The sequence below is a fragment of the Antechinus flavipes genome, chromosome 5, assembly GCF_016432865.1.
Source record: "Antechinus flavipes isolate AdamAnt ecotype Samford, QLD, Australia chromosome 5, AdamAnt_v2, whole genome shotgun sequence".
Lineage (NCBI taxonomy): Eukaryota > Metazoa > Chordata > Mammalia > Dasyuromorphia > Dasyuridae > Antechinus > Antechinus flavipes.
In genome coordinates, this window is record NC_067402.1 from 108464632 (window position 1) to 108480040 (window position 15409).

Genomic DNA, 15409 nt, shown 5'->3' on the forward strand with positions numbered 1-15409 from the left:
TTTCTTCTTCTATAAAATGAGCTAGAGAAGGAAAAGGCAAACTACTTCAATATCTTCCAGGAAAATGCCAAATGGGATCATGAAGAGTTGAACATGACTGAAAAATGACAACAACAATCAGTTTACTATCCTACTTCCTACAGTAGCATTTCCAAAACTTTTTCCCCCTCAAACTTCCCACAACCACCTTCCTCTGACCTTCTTTTTACTTTGTATTTCAGTAAAAAAATTGAGATCTTCCTCCCTCTCCTCCTACTCTTTTCACATCATCCAGATGTCCGTTGCCACTAGCTTTACTTTCATCCCTGTTTCACATGAGGTGAGGTGGCCTTTCTTCTTACTAAAACCAATCCTCCCAAAGGATCCCATTATATCCCTTCTGCAAAGATCACTCCCTTTAACATCCCTACTTTTTCACTAATATTAATTGCTCCTTACTACTAGCTGTTTCCTGACTACTAGTAGTTTATTGGATTACTGCCAATAAACATGCTCATGTTACCCTCATCATCAAAAAACCATCAATTGATCGTTCCCACTATCCATTGTTCAACATCTCTCCTATCTTTTATGGCTAAACTCCTTGAGAGGACCATCTACAAAGGTGTCTCCCTTAGTATCTAAATGAACTCATCTCTCTCCCAAATCCACCCCCTCTGTTCTTAAGTTCCTGTTACTGTCAAAAGTCCTGATCTTCCAGTCCTCCAGACTCAGAACCTAGGTCATCCATGACTCATCACTCTTTCCCTTCCCCCTACATAATCAGTTAAGTCTTGTCATTTCTACCTTCACATGGGTAGGTCTTTTCTCTCCTCTGACCCTGTCACCATCCTGGTTCAAATTCTCATCACTACAAGGCACTACAGGGAATCGTGCAATAATCTGCTGGTTGGTCTTCCTCAAGTCTGTTTATTCCAATCCATCTTCCTCTCAATTGTCAAACTGATCTTAAAACACAGGTGTGACCATAATGAAGTAGTGGTGAACAGCCTGAAGTGAAAAGATAGTTCTAAATGTGAAAAATCTTTTCCCCCTAATTCTGAAGTTTCAGGGAATAACTTTCTACCAAGACAGAACAGCAAGTTTTCTTAGTTTCCTAGATGTTGTAAGATTAAGTGATTAAATCTGTCACCTACCTGTCAGAGATGAGACTTCCAGTTACCCCTCAGATGTGATTTATATAGGTACACATATAATTACTGGTAAATTTATTAATTTATAGGAAATCATGTTAACTTAATAGAATGATATTGTCTTTTCAGTGGTGAAGGCCTGTGATAGAAGGGTTTGTAAGAGTTTGGGTGGGCTTTAGTTACTAAGGAAGGGTGATCAATCAAACCCAGCAGAAACCCTCTAATTAGTCCCCAGAGCCTGGAGGACTATCTCTGACAAAAGGAGGATGACAGGGTCTTAATGGGCTTCTTGCTCCTCCTATACTCTATATACTCTCTCTACATAGAGTATATATACTCTATATACAGCTCCTTGCAGTATATAGAAATGAACCAAGACACCCTCTTTATTTCTCCTTTACTTCCAGATCAGAGTTCAGCAAAATTATGGAGATAGATCCTAGATCTTTTTCTCATCAGAATAGCAACAATGGCAATTTGTAAGATTAGTATAAGTGAGTCTAAAAGGAAGTTCCTATGTTAATAGCTCTTGGCCGCTGTCTTTTGTCTTTCAATTTCTGTTTTGATCCCAAATCAGAGTCTAGAATTCCTGAGAGTGGAGTCTTTCTATCTGGAGAAGTGGGGGAAGGAGATAGGGAAGAGTGAGTAGTACTTTCTGGATAATTCCAAGTTCTAGAGTTCCCAAGTTGAGAGTGTCAGAATATTTTGTAGACACTCTGTTTCCTAGAGTGAAGGCTCTGAGCTGGACATAATAAGAGTCTTTTATGCTCTGGATCATCTTACTCTTTGGCAAAATATATTGTTTTATACAGCATCAGGTGTTTCCTGAGGGGGTGCCTCCTATTTCCCAGAGACCTGAGAGCCAGGAGAAGGTGATCCGTCACATTTCTTGACATTCTCACAATCCCTGTTACTTGTAATTGCTAAATAAACCAAACCAGTTACTGCCACACTGATTCTGTACCCTGCTGTGAGACAATCATCTTGGAAACCTTCCCCACAGGATCCAAGAGAATCTGCATTGTTCGCAAATGAACCTACCAAGAGAACTGCTACTCAAGACCTCAGAATGATTATGTCATGGTCCAGCCCACTTGGGATGTTTCATGTGGATAAGTTCTGGCTTTGCCCCAGAATGTTTAAGTCCTCCTCCTTAGGAAGACTTCCACTTGCAAGCATTTCCCTCCCTTTGGAATTGATAAAATTTCTGTTTGATCCCTAACTCTCCTGTCTCTAGCCTGCTTTATTCTGCTCTGGGCACTCACAGAGGCCAGTCCTGATCTGGTTGACAAGAGGGAGAAGCATACTCCTTAGAAAATCAAAGTAACTACTAATATAGTCCCTGCAGCTGGAGGATTAGAGCCATATAGAGCCTGGTGAAGGACTGGAGTAGGAGATTTGGATTTTGCTATTCTTTTTTTCTATTACTATGAATTATTCAGACATGGTAGGTGCAAGATTGTAAATTCTCTGAAAATTTAAATTTTTTTATGGATTTATTATTATTTTTAAAATTTCTGCAAGATGTCCCACCCACCAAAGATGATGGAATATGTAGAATCTGTACTTTAGAGTGCAATGGGTGAAACTTTTTTGTCACATATGTTCAGTTTTTCATCCAATTTTCAAATTGGAACATTCACCCTAAGAGTCTTCTTAGGGCTGTATTAATCGTCTTTTGTAATTCCAAATAAGCATTGTTTGGCCTCTTATTCAAGTTGGTAGAGACCTATGTTGGTAGTGCCTTGTTGGTAAAATGCTTTAGTTAAGGAATTGAGCTTTCAAAATATCAATATCCATCTTGAAACCTGACAGGAAACTTTCCCATTGGCTTCTGGGAAGTTTCTTGTATTTAGATTTTATAACCCAGACCTCGATGGTTTTTTTCTTGATCTTGGAACTTTGGAGAGCTGACAAGCTTTCGAATGACTTCTGCCTTCTACAGGTCAGGGACACAGACCAAGACCATTTTGTAGAATTTGTCTTTATGATGACCCATTGCATCCAAAGTAAATGTTTTCTGATTTGGTGTCCATGTGGTGAGATGTTTGTTTCCAATTTGGAAAATTGGCTGAATTTAGTCTAGGAAAGAAATGAAATATGTTAGTCTTGATCCCAAATTGTACTTTTCTCTGTTCTATTCATATTCATATGTATTTGCTACAGTATATAATAGGTCATAAGAATCTTATCTTTTCAGCAAGCTCACCCATTTTAATGTTTTAATGATTTGTGAAGCAATTGAGACTTGCTACAATGCTAGAAAATATTAAGTGTCTGAGGCTAGATTTAAACTCTGGTCCTTCCGGCGTCAGGGCCAGTGCTGTATCTACTGAACCATCTAATTATAATTTGTCCATTTTTATAATTTCAACTTCACTGACAAAAATATGAGATGATTTCCAGTGTTAAATAAGAATGTATTTTTCTTCTGTAATCTGTGTATCTTCTGTCTAGTTTGGAATTCTTGCTTAGTTAAATTAACTCAACTAATGAGAATCTAGGGAGGGAAAGGTTTAGTGTTTTACAACTTGCAAATTTTCAGAGTTGGGAAAGATCTAAAAGGTTATCCATTCCAACTTTTATCTGGACAGCAATATCCTTCAACTCTGAGAATGGCTCCCAAATCTCTAGTCCTGAACTCTCAGCTGGATTCTAGACATATTTCCAACTGCCTAAAGGACACTGCTATTTGGATATCTGCTGTCACTTCAAGTTCAGACAGTGGCTACATTGACAATCACTTAACCCCTCTGAGTCTCAGGTTCCTAATCTATGAAATGAGCATGAGAGTGAGGAGGTGGAAAATAAATTAAATGATTTCTAAAGTTTCCTTTGAGTCTTAAATTTTGTTCTACCCTACGCAATTCCTTTTATATTTCCTTTCTTAAGTCTTGTTTTTATCGACAGCTTAACATTTAATTTTTCTGTATAATTTTTTCAGTGTTTGTTTTATTTCTGCATTTTGTATCCTAAATTGCTTAACGATAGAGGCCCATGTTTTAAACTTCTTTTGTAGCCTCTTCCAAAGGTTAGGAGGTACTCAAAATCTTTTTTTATTGTTCATTGAATCTGATGAAATATTTAGTCTTAGATCAACTATGGCATGCCAGGATTATATGAAAAATGCATTCTCCCTATATACCATGTCTTTGTTGCTTTAGTTTATTATAACTATCAATATAAGCCAAAGAGAACATTTAATTAACCATGTTTTATATCCATTTCTAGTCTCATCTCCCCACCCAGCCACCTTATTCAGTTTTTGTCTAGCAATTATATTCGAGTTGAGTTTTGAATTGCAAAATGTTTCTGCCTCAAGAATTCCTATCACTACCAGTTAGTATATAGACACTAGCCAGTTGTTCAATATCTGAGTTTTTGCCTAAAATTTGGCCAGGATCAGAGAGAACAATCAAGTTGCTAACATGACATTGAATGATTCTTTCTGATTTTGCTTATGTGGAGAAAAAAGATAGCTTGGATGATTAGTTCTTATTTCCAGGTATTATGTATGGCATACTTGTAACTATCAGGGTTGTTATTACATATGGTCTGGATAACTCTTCCCTACCCCTGAATTCAAGGTTGTCCAGGGTGAACCAGGAAACATGATTTTTTCCCCTTTCCTGTTTAATCTAACTTTATCATATTATAGTCTAATAATAAATGATAATAATTATGATACTAATAATAGTAATTATAGATGTTATGTAGCATTTATAATGTGACAGGCACTGTGCTAAATGCTTTACAATTTTTATCTCATTTGATCCTCAGAATAATGCTAAGAGGGAGGTACTATGCTACTCTCCTCATTTTACAGATGACAAAACCGAGGCAAGCAGAGTGACTTGCCCAGCATTAGTGACAAGTGACAAATTCCAGAGTGGACTTGCCACACAGCTAGTGAGTGCCTGAAGCTGGATTTGAGCCAGGCTCAGTGCTGTATCTATCCATCACACCACCTATTGACCAGATGAGCATTTGCAACGAGGCAAATAAAAGAGAAAATCAAGAATAAGAGTCTGTTCCAGAAACAGTTGTATTAAAAAACAAAACAAAAAACCCCTCTTTAATAATGTCAAAAATTATCAGATGTAACAGATTAGCACCATGTAAGACTGATAAGAAATGCCGTGGCCTCCATCCCCTTATTGCCTAAATTCCTTATTTAACTTCACTAATGTGTTTAGTCTACTCGCACTAAGATTAGTGTGGGACCATGGGGGAAAGTTTATAAAGAGCTACTGACTCCACAAGCTCTTGGCTCAGCATCATTCTCTCTTCTTGCAGTTGGTGCCCACACCAGTGATCCAGACACCTTGCTTCTCTCTTCAATCCTAGTCTCCTGTCTTAGTCTGGGATCCTGACTGTTCATTTTTCAGTTTCCTTGTCACAGTTCCTGGCCCAGCTTTTGCTGATTTTCCTAAACTTGATCTCCTGTCTACCTAGACTGAGATCCACTTGCTGTTCTTCCATTCATTTTCTTAGCTACTCTTTCTAGATTTGACTTCTAACCCATTGACAATATATAGTGCCTAGCAGGTTTTAGTCCTGAACTTCCTCTTAGAAATCGAACCTCTTCTACTGTTGCCCCAAACTCCAATATGACTCCAATATATCAAAAAAAAGATCAAAATAAAATAAAGTAAAATATCTCACCTATTCCCCTTTCCTCTCATTCACCTCTTGTACTTTTGTGTAATTTTTAGTCTACTCTCAATCCTTTGAAAAATGGTATTTTCCCTCAAAAATTTGTCTCTATATCATTCTTAGAGTTCTGCTTTTTATTCATGCCATGATAAGAGTTTTATTCTTGTCTTAGGTCTAGTTCATTTATTACATATATGTCCTTGCACCGTTTCCTTTACTTGGTCCTCAGTTTCCTCATCTCTGAAGGAAAGAAGTAGGTGGGCCTAGAAGTCCCTTCCATCTTGAATATTCTAAATGCTAATACTTTGTGGTTTTTTTTTTATTATGGAGATTATTCTTTCTTTTCTTTACCTAACATCAAAGACTCACTTTTCCTTTCATTTTCAATCTGTTTTAATCAATTCTTAATTTAATTTCCTCTTCCATGACTATGATGTTTTTTATATTTTCCCTTAGGAGAATGCTGGTTATAATCACCTTCCTTTCTTTGGCAAATAAAACCAGCTTAACTATTTGATCCTAGTTACTTCACTTATACTTATATATTTCTAGCATATATAAATTATTTATAACTTACGTGCCATAAACATAATGTCTGCCACACATGGACAAAGATTAACAATGTTCCCATGCAAATCACGAAGCAGCAAGGCCTGGTTTTCTACTTTACAGAGTGGCTGTTATTTTCCTTGGTTTTGAGCCTGCTTCCATGGTCAATGGGCACATTTTATGGTTCCCTATGCTTCTGTTTTAGGAGACACAATTTCATAATTTTTCATTTCATATGGAAATAGTGAATTCATCAAATTTCAGTGAATGGCAACATTTTGTTGACTTACTGGTATTGGATCTCTGTATTAGATTGTGGGTCATTTGGTTGTTTCATTTGAGGACTTTCCACAACAGGGAATAAGAATTCAAATATTTCTTGTGATTGAAAACTCTTATTCTTAATAAAGATCCTTTTGGTATTTTCTGTCTGATTCATGTTAGATTTCTTCCTTTGGGAAGTTGTAGGTTCTCTATAGTTGTTCTTTAATTTGCATTGTAGATCTGGGGAATGAAAGTGGAAGAAAAATTATATTGGAAGTCGCCAATTCTCAAGAGTCAAAGCAAGAATGAAGTTCCTGACATATCGATTAAGGTTAGCTAGGCTTAAGAGATAATTAAGCAAACAGATAAAGTTGGGCATAATATCTGGCATTATTGGCAGAAGAAATGAAACTTTTTATTGTCCTTGGAAAAAATATCAATAAATTCTAGTTCATATAATTTTATTCACTAGAATTCTAGTGCAAAGTCTCAAGAAGCCCAGATTTCAGAAAAACCATTATTTTGATTCCCTAAATTCTTCTAGGTACAAACTTCTTAAAACAGATACCCTCTTTTTGAACTTGATTAATTGTTTATGAAATTAGACCTCCTCAGATTTAAATGGGATTCAATCCCAAAGATAACAGTATTGAACCATAGTGTTTTTCTTCCTGATTCCTCACAATTCTGAGGAAATAAATTGGAGGATTTTGGCAATGGCACTATCCAGATCCAAGCCAAAACTCAATGTTGTCTCAATTCAAAAGCCTATTTTATTTATCTTTTGAATTCATTTTGTGATATATAATTGCAATGATGATATCTGTCACAGAACTTAGTACGTATAAACTATAAAAATCAGTGTAAATGTATTTGTTTATACTCCAATAGAGAGCAGAAATAAATTTGCTTACTTTGGGCTTTCCATTTTTATCAATATCTGATGTGAAGAAACCTAACAGCCTAAAAAGACAAATAATTATAATTGGGTACCTCAGAATATTAATAATATTCTCTCCATTCAGAAGTAGCTGCTCCAAATACAGATGTAACCTGGGTAAATCCCGAGCCTTACTCTAAATCACTCTGCTATTTGTATTCTGTACATTCTAAAATGTCTTCCCCTTTTATTGTGGAACTATTCATATGTACTATTTTAGCTGAGCTCTTGCTCCCTTTTGCCTTTTCTACTTAATATCTACTTAATGGTCAAAGGATGAAACTTCTCATAGGAATTAGGTTTGACATAGGTTTGGCATAGGCACAGATTGCTTTGCTTTCATGATTGTGATGGTGTGCTGGATACCCCTAAGCTCAGTGCCTTAGGGCTAACTGGCTTTCCTCTCAGACTGGCTGTATTGCTAACTGCTACTAGAATGGAAGTGAAATGTTTCTATTGATCAGTCATAAAATTAATCATTTGCTTATGTATTTATAAATACTTACAATTTTAAAGCTGGGGGGAGGGGTTAGGGCAGTGTGGTGTTTTTGGACATTGCAATAATGACCTGAAGAACTTTATGTGGATTAGAGCAGTGCTCCTCGATCGTTTTTTAGTATGTAGTACCTGCAAATGGGGTGAATCATCATCCAACTAAGGCTAGGAAAACCACTTCTGGATCTCATAGGACTCTTTAATGTGACTACTGTCATGAAGCAGAAGAGGCCTTAAAATGGTCTTGAGGAAGTTTCCATTCTTGTACTATAGTAAAGTTGAGTATCTTCAACTCTGTACTATCAAAGATTGCTATTTTTGAGGATCTTCCTTATAATCCATTCTGCAGAGTGTATTATTGATATTTGGCTACTATTGCCAACTTCATTTCAGAGTGATGGGAGTTACAATAACTGGACAAGATTCTGTGTTTTGTTTTAGGTAGTATGGGGAGTGATGATGGTGGGGAACATGGAACAATCCCTTTTATCCCAACTCTTGATTGTTTTAAATTAAAGTTTTCCCTTTGTCCTTTTTTTCCCCTGACTCTTTTCAAGAGTAGGTTAAACTTCAACTGTCTAATAATCCTTTTTCTTCACAAAACTAGTTCTGGCATTTCTTAGAATTGGCAACTGATGATCACTGTTTGAAAGTCATCTTTACATCTTAATGGAACCTCTAAAATGTAAACAAAATTTGGTTCTATCTTGGAACATATTATAATTTTGTTAAAAAATTAAAGAACCTTCTTTGGATGTCACTATCTTCTCAGTCCAGCTGGAAGATTTTCCACTGGGGCACTGCTGGGATGTAGTCTTAAAGTTGTTTCCATTGGTACTAAATTTTTTTGGCAGACACATTTTCTGAATTTTTTGCTCACCAGGTCCTACGGGTTCTGAGATATTTTTGGAGTGGTCATTATTAAGAGTTAGCCTATATGAGCTGAAAAAAGATTGGGTAGTCTGAGTTATTAACACATTTTCAATGTTAACAAGCAAACTAAAAAATTAGAGCAGGAAGATCTGCTGTGTGCATTTGAGATATCTTTTGTTTTTCTTTTCCCTCTGTAATCTATTTAAATAAATATAGTTGACAACAAAGTCACACGCAGAAAGGAAAAGGATCTAATCTAATCATTTGCTTTCATGTGAGATGATACACAGGAATTCAAAACAGATGGGTATCTGAGAAGGAGCTGAGGTATAATGTCAAGGAACACCAAATTTGGAATCACCAATAAATAATTAGTTTGGAAAATTTTGGCTCTCTTCTTGTGATCAGGGATAAGTTACTTCAGTCATCTCTCTGGCTTAAGTTTCATCATCTGTAAAATGAGTTAGAAAATGAGATAGTCTCTTAAATTCTCTTCCAGAACTTATTGATTCCCTAATAATTTTTTAGGTCTTTAGGGTAAGAGATTCCTCAATTCTACAACCTATTCATGTTCATTGGATAATAAGGAAATTATTGGTTAAGTGAGGGAAGGATGAAGGAAAATATTAGATAACATTTTGTGTTCCTTATGTTATGCAAATATAGGCAAATTCCTAAATGTTCATATATGGTCCTAAATTTTTCCTTTATCCATATGGGTTGGGACCACAGCCCCAGTCTTCATAACTGACCCTACTGAAATAGAGTTATAGTCAGGATTGGCCCCAAGCCAAATTTTGAAGTAGGAAAAGTTGGTCTTTGGCCTCTCCTCACATTGTCCATTTCCCCTTAAGAACCTTTCATTCCCTAGTTTGAAGGTACTCCTCGAAAGTATCATAACTCCTTCCCTCCCCCCCCCCCATTCCGCCCCACTGCCAAGAATAGTAGGAAAAGAAATCCTTTATTTTAGTTCCTTGGCAATCTCTGGTACCTAGTGCTCTCACAAGGAGAAAAGTAGTTGGATAAATTGATTCATGGTAAAGTAATGGGTACTTAATGTACTAATCCTCCAGCAGTATTGTCCTTTTAAAGAGGAGCCAAAGGAAGGTCATGATTCACATGAAATGATTAGCATTTCACATGGTGAAATTTAAGACTGAGTGAGAGATATTTTGGAGGCTTTCCTTATGTGCTTTCCTTGAGCCACTTGAATCATAAAGACAGTCACTTCCTAAACTTCCTTTCAAAACTGGTCTCATCCAAGACTATATGGAAGATTGTTGCTATTGCAAGTCATTATGATAAAGTAATTTCAAAGCTTCTAAGAAAGAAAAGGAGTGAGGTTGTAAAAGATCAAAGTTGTAATTCTTTTCTAAGACAAAACAGCAATATGTCCTACCTGAGGTAGTTTTTTAGTAGCCAAGGTGAAACTGGTCCTGGTAACTTCACTATACAAGGAGAAATCATGGTCAGTATTATAGATTATCAAGAAATTGAAATCTTAAAAGTTTCTAGACAACTAGTTTTTATATACACAGGGATCATTAAGTGTGACCCCCATCTCATTTAGAATTGCTAAAAATTTTATTGTAAATGATGGTTCTAGAACTTTTAATTTTGTGGTTTCAACAGTACTCTGATTATATCATGGTACAGTGGAAAGAACATGAAACGATCTTGATTATAATCTGGACTCTAAATTTAATAGCTGCATGATCTTGGTTACAAATCATTTGCCCTTTCTGGGTCCAACTTTCCTCATCTTTAAAATGAAGAGCTATATTAAATGATCTCAAAGGTCCTTTTTGACTCTAAATCAATAATCTTAATGATGCCATTTTTCTACTAGAAAATCTCTAGTGGCTACTCATTGCCTACCAAATAAAGAATGAATTCCTCATCTTGCCATTTTAGGCCCTCCACAATCTGGCTCTACAACAACTTTTACATCTCACTACTCCCTGTAACATACTCTATGTTCCAGGTTCTCTGGATGACACTCCATCCCCACGATTTGACTCCATGTCACTTTCCTCATTTCTAGAATGAATTTTGCCTTCTCCATCTCTGTCTGTTGAAGTCCCACCTCCATGAACACACAGTGCTAAATAGGTCTGTCTGCAACAGGGAAGATGCTTGGTGCTGTGATGTCATTGGAGTAAAGAATTCCTGGTGTGGACACTTTCCCAACAAATGCCAATCAACAACTCTTCTGTTACTTAAGGTCCCAGAGAGTTTGCCTAAAATCTGAGAAGTCAGAGTAGTCATGGGATGCTGAGGTTAAAATGTACATAGTCTCTACTCTCAAGGAACTTTCCTTCTCCTGGTTGAGAAATAAACTATCGGTAGGGAACTTCCTCTACCAATCCCCTTAGCAGACAAATCTTAGGAAGCTGCTTGAGTCACATTAGACATAAATTTGCTTAAAGTCACTAAGCTAGCAACTAACTACTGGAGGTAAGATCTGTGCCCAAGTCTTCCAAGTCCACTTGATCCGGGAGGCCATACTGTATCTTCTTGAAACCAGGACAGAATACCCTTAAACCTAACACTTGTACTTTCATTGGGTTACAAATGGGGTTCACATGTGTTTGTGTCAGTCTAGAGCTTGCTTTGTATTTTCACTAAGCTCATACTGGCAGTTTGCATAAGTACAGGGCACAAATGACATTGAAGTTGTGAAAGCAGACATAACCTAAAGTTCTCTATCTGAATGCCTTGGGATGAGTTTAGGAGCAGAGGCAACTGAAGGGATACTATGGTGGAGTCCTGGGCCTGCGGTCAGGAAGATCTGAGTTCTAATATGACCTCAGATACTTCCTGGACAAGTCACTTAGGCTCTTTTTGTTTCAGTTTCCTCATCTGTAAAATGGTAATCATCATAGCATCTAACTTCCCAGAGCTGATGGTGAGGATCAAATGACTTAAAGCACTTAATAAAATTTTATTTCCTTCCTTCCAGAGAGGTACTGGTCTATCAAAAGACCCTCTGCCCTGTCCTTACAGCTTCAGAATCTGAACTTTGTACTCTGTATACTAGGAAGCTTAGCCAGTTTCAAATAGGATGGTAGCTTTAGGGCTAGAAGAGATCTTGGAGGTCATTTTGCTGATGAGGAGACCCAGTCCTGGAGAGGCCAAGGGACTGTCCAACCCAGCTCCCTTTTCACTTTACTATAACTCTGTTCAGCTTGGTCAATATAAAACATGGGCAAGATTGCACTGGGAGGAGGGAGAGTGCAGTGATTTGGCTGCTTACTAGGAAGAGGATAAGAGCCCCCCTTCCTTTTCAACCCCCTCAGTCTGTGTGATTCATTGGCATAATCATGGCACGGGGATGAAAAGTAGTGAAAGGAATTTTCTCCAAGTCAGACTTAGTTTTGAATCAAAGATCTCAGGCAGCTGGGGGGCAGTGGAGAGGGCACCAGGCCCCATCTTTCTGAATTCCACTCTGCTCAGATACTTCGTAGCTGTGATCCTGCACAAGCCATCTAACCCTGTGCCTCAGTTTCCTCGTCTGTAAAATGAGTGGGAGAAGGAAATGACTAACCACTCCAGTATCTCTGCCAAGAAAATCCCGGATGGGGTCCTGGAGAACTGAACGTGACTAAAAGTTACTAAACAAGAACCACCTGGGAGACCACAGGAGAAAAGCAATCTCAGAGGTGGACTATGAATGCTCATGTGTCTCTCTCATTAGTTAGCCACTTGGAGTTCATGAAAGCTAAGGCAATCCTTAGGGGATAAGCGAGGGAAGATCTATGCTCCTGTCTGTCCGCTGAATCAGGGCTCAGCAGCAGCTCAGGCAAGGAACTAGCTCATGGCATGCCAGCAGAGAACAGCGGCTCATGCTCCCTCAAGGGAAACCAGGCAGAAGCGGCTGGGCAGAAACCCCAGGCAGAGAGCTGGCAGCAGGCAGCCACAAACTCAGAGCCTGGAGAGCCCTGGGGAAAGGGGCGCCCTGGCCAGGCCCTGCTTGTGGCCCCATGCATCCCTTCTACCCTCCGTAGGCAGCCTTTCCCATGACTGGTGGGACTTCTAGGTGACTTCTAGGACTTCATCTTGGTGTATGGGGGGGAATAGGGAAATCTTTCTTGTTTTTTTTTTTTTTTTTTTTTTTTGCTAAACTGATTAATTTTTTTTTTTTTTTGCTTTGAATTAATATGCTATCTAGGTGGCGTAGCAGAGCTATCAAGGAGGATTTGAGCTATGATAATGAGAGATTGGCAATCCACAGTCTCTTCGACCTAAGTCAGCATGAGTGTATGCATGGATGGATGTGTATTTGTGTGTGTGTGAGAGACAGAGAGAAACATAGAGAGAGAGAGAGAGAGAAAGAGAGAGAGAGAGAGAGAGAGAGAGAGAGAGAGAGAGAGAGAGAGAGAGAGAGAGAGAGAAGAAAGACACAGAAAAACAGATACACACAGAGAGAAACAGAGAAGAGAGAGAGCGACAGAGAGGGAGAAAGCGACAGGGACACACAGAGAGAAACAGAGAGAAAGGAGACACAGAGAGAGAGAGAGACAGAGAGACAGATACACACAGAGAGACAGAAGAAAGAGAGAGAGAGAGAGAGAGAGAGAGAGAGACAGATACACACAGAGACAGAGAAGAAAGAGAGTGACAGAGAGAGAAAGCAACAGAGATAGGGAGAGAGAAACACAGAGAGAAAGGAGAGAGAGAAACACACAGAAAGAGAGGAGAGAGAGGAGACACAGAGAGACAGAGAGAAGAGAGAGAAACAGAAAGAGAGAGAAGAGAAAGAAAGAGAGAAGAAAGACAGAGAGAGAAGGAGGGGGGAGAGATAGAGAGAGAGAGGAGAGAGAGAGAGACAAAGATAGAGATAACGATAGAAAGACAGATACACACACACACACACACACACACACACAGAGAGAGAGAGAGAGAGAGAGAAAGAGACACACAGAGACAGAGAGAGGGAGACACACACACAGAGATGGGGGTGGGGAGAGAGAGAGAGAGAGAGAGAGAGAGAGAGAGAGAGAGAGAGAGAGAGAGAGAGAGAGAAAGAGAGAGAGATGTTATAAATCCTCAAATATAGAACTGTTCTTTAAATATAATGCCAGAGTTTGTCATCATTAGTGTTCTAAGTTTCAGTTTGAGGATCACAGAATAAGCCATTTTCTTTTTTAGTTTTAAGCACCAGAGAAATTGAAAGCCCTAGGAAATTCTTCCTTGTGCCAGTGACTGTTGGCTATTCCTTGCACACAAAATTCCATTTCTTGACTACAGGCATTTTTTACTGGCTTTCCCTCATGCCTGGAACTTTCTCCCTCCTTATCTCTACCTACTTACTTTGAGTCTCAGCTAAACCTTCCCCTTATGCCAGAAACCTTCCCTGGCCTTCAATCTTTGTGCCTTTCCTTCTGATATATTCTGCACTTATCTAGTTTGAAATAGTTATTTGCACATTTTTCGCCATTAGACTGTGAACTTCTCAAAAGCAAAAATTGTTTCTTTTTTTTCCTTTCTTTGTATCCCAAGTACCTAATGTAGTCTCTGGCACTAGGAAGATTTATCAGTCACTTTGCTAAGTATGAAGGATGCATGATCTAATGCGGGTGACAGTATGCAAATCAGCATGTACAAGATAAATTGCAGATAATCTCAGAAGAAAGGCACCAGAAGATAAGATTTTAGTTGGCACTTAAAAGAAGGCAGGAGTCAGAGATGGAGAGGGAGTGCATTCAATGGCATGGAGCACAGCCAGCGAAAACACTCTGAGTTTGGAGATGGAGCATCAGGTACAAGGCCCAATTGTTGCCCACAACTATTCTAACCAAAACCTTGATGGAGCCCCAGACTTAGGAGGGATTGTAAAACCCAAGAAGGGAACAGAGAGAGACAGACAGTGGCCTGGGAAGATCAGGTCAGCAAGGTACCATGCAGAGACTCAATGCCAGGGATGGCATTGGGACCTGGGCCTGTACACTGGGTAAGAAGTTGTGCATCCCCCATAGCCCAGCCCGGCCACCTGTGTGGGGAGCCAAAATGGCAGCTACCCTGAGCTAGCTTGCCAATTCTTTGTAGAATAAAGAACAGACCTATGTATAGTTATTGCTGCAAACTAGGGCAAGAAGCAAATCATGAACCCAAGGCTGTGGCCTGGGCAAACATCCTGAGATCATTGATTAGAGAGATGTCTCCCATTCTGAAGCTTGCAGCTACTGTCTGCAGCAAGGAACTCAGACCAGGGGAAAACCTGCAGTTCTGTTCTGGACTTGCACAGCCTTCAGCTGGGGCCTGGGGTACTCTACTGGAACTTCAACCAGTGCCAAAATGGCACTTAGATGTATCACCCAGCCCCCAAATGGGGTCAGACGCTGCAAAGGTCAAACCAGGAAGGCAGTAATTAAACTGTACCTTAGATCAGACTATTTCTGGGAACACTGAAAATGTGCAAATCTCTGACCCAGCCACCCTTGGTGTCCTCAGAACCTGGAGAAAGAAGTAGCAGGACTGCAGAGAACACAAGAACATC

General features: G+C 38.9%; 1 protein-coding gene across 1 annotated transcript in view; it reads right to left on the reverse strand.

Moving 5' to 3' along the window:
• Nucleotides 1-2633: 2633 nt before the first annotated feature.
• The window catches only part of AGBL3 (AGBL carboxypeptidase 3), a 122191-nt gene continuing 109415 nt past the window's right edge, over nucleotides 2634-15409 (reverse strand). Inside the window, exons 16-20 of the mRNA XM_052001384.1 lie at nucleotides 10310-10358; nucleotides 8783-8979; nucleotides 6629-6842; nucleotides 6367-6534; nucleotides 2634-3215 (exon numbers count right to left, since the gene is read on the reverse strand). Coding sequence (XP_051857344.1) covers nucleotides 6456-6534; nucleotides 6629-6842; nucleotides 8783-8979; nucleotides 10310-10358 — 539 coding nt within the window. The 3' untranslated portion in view covers nucleotides 2634-3215; nucleotides 6367-6455. The remainder of the gene's footprint in view (nucleotides 3216-6366; nucleotides 6535-6628; nucleotides 6843-8782; nucleotides 8980-10309; nucleotides 10359-15409) is intronic.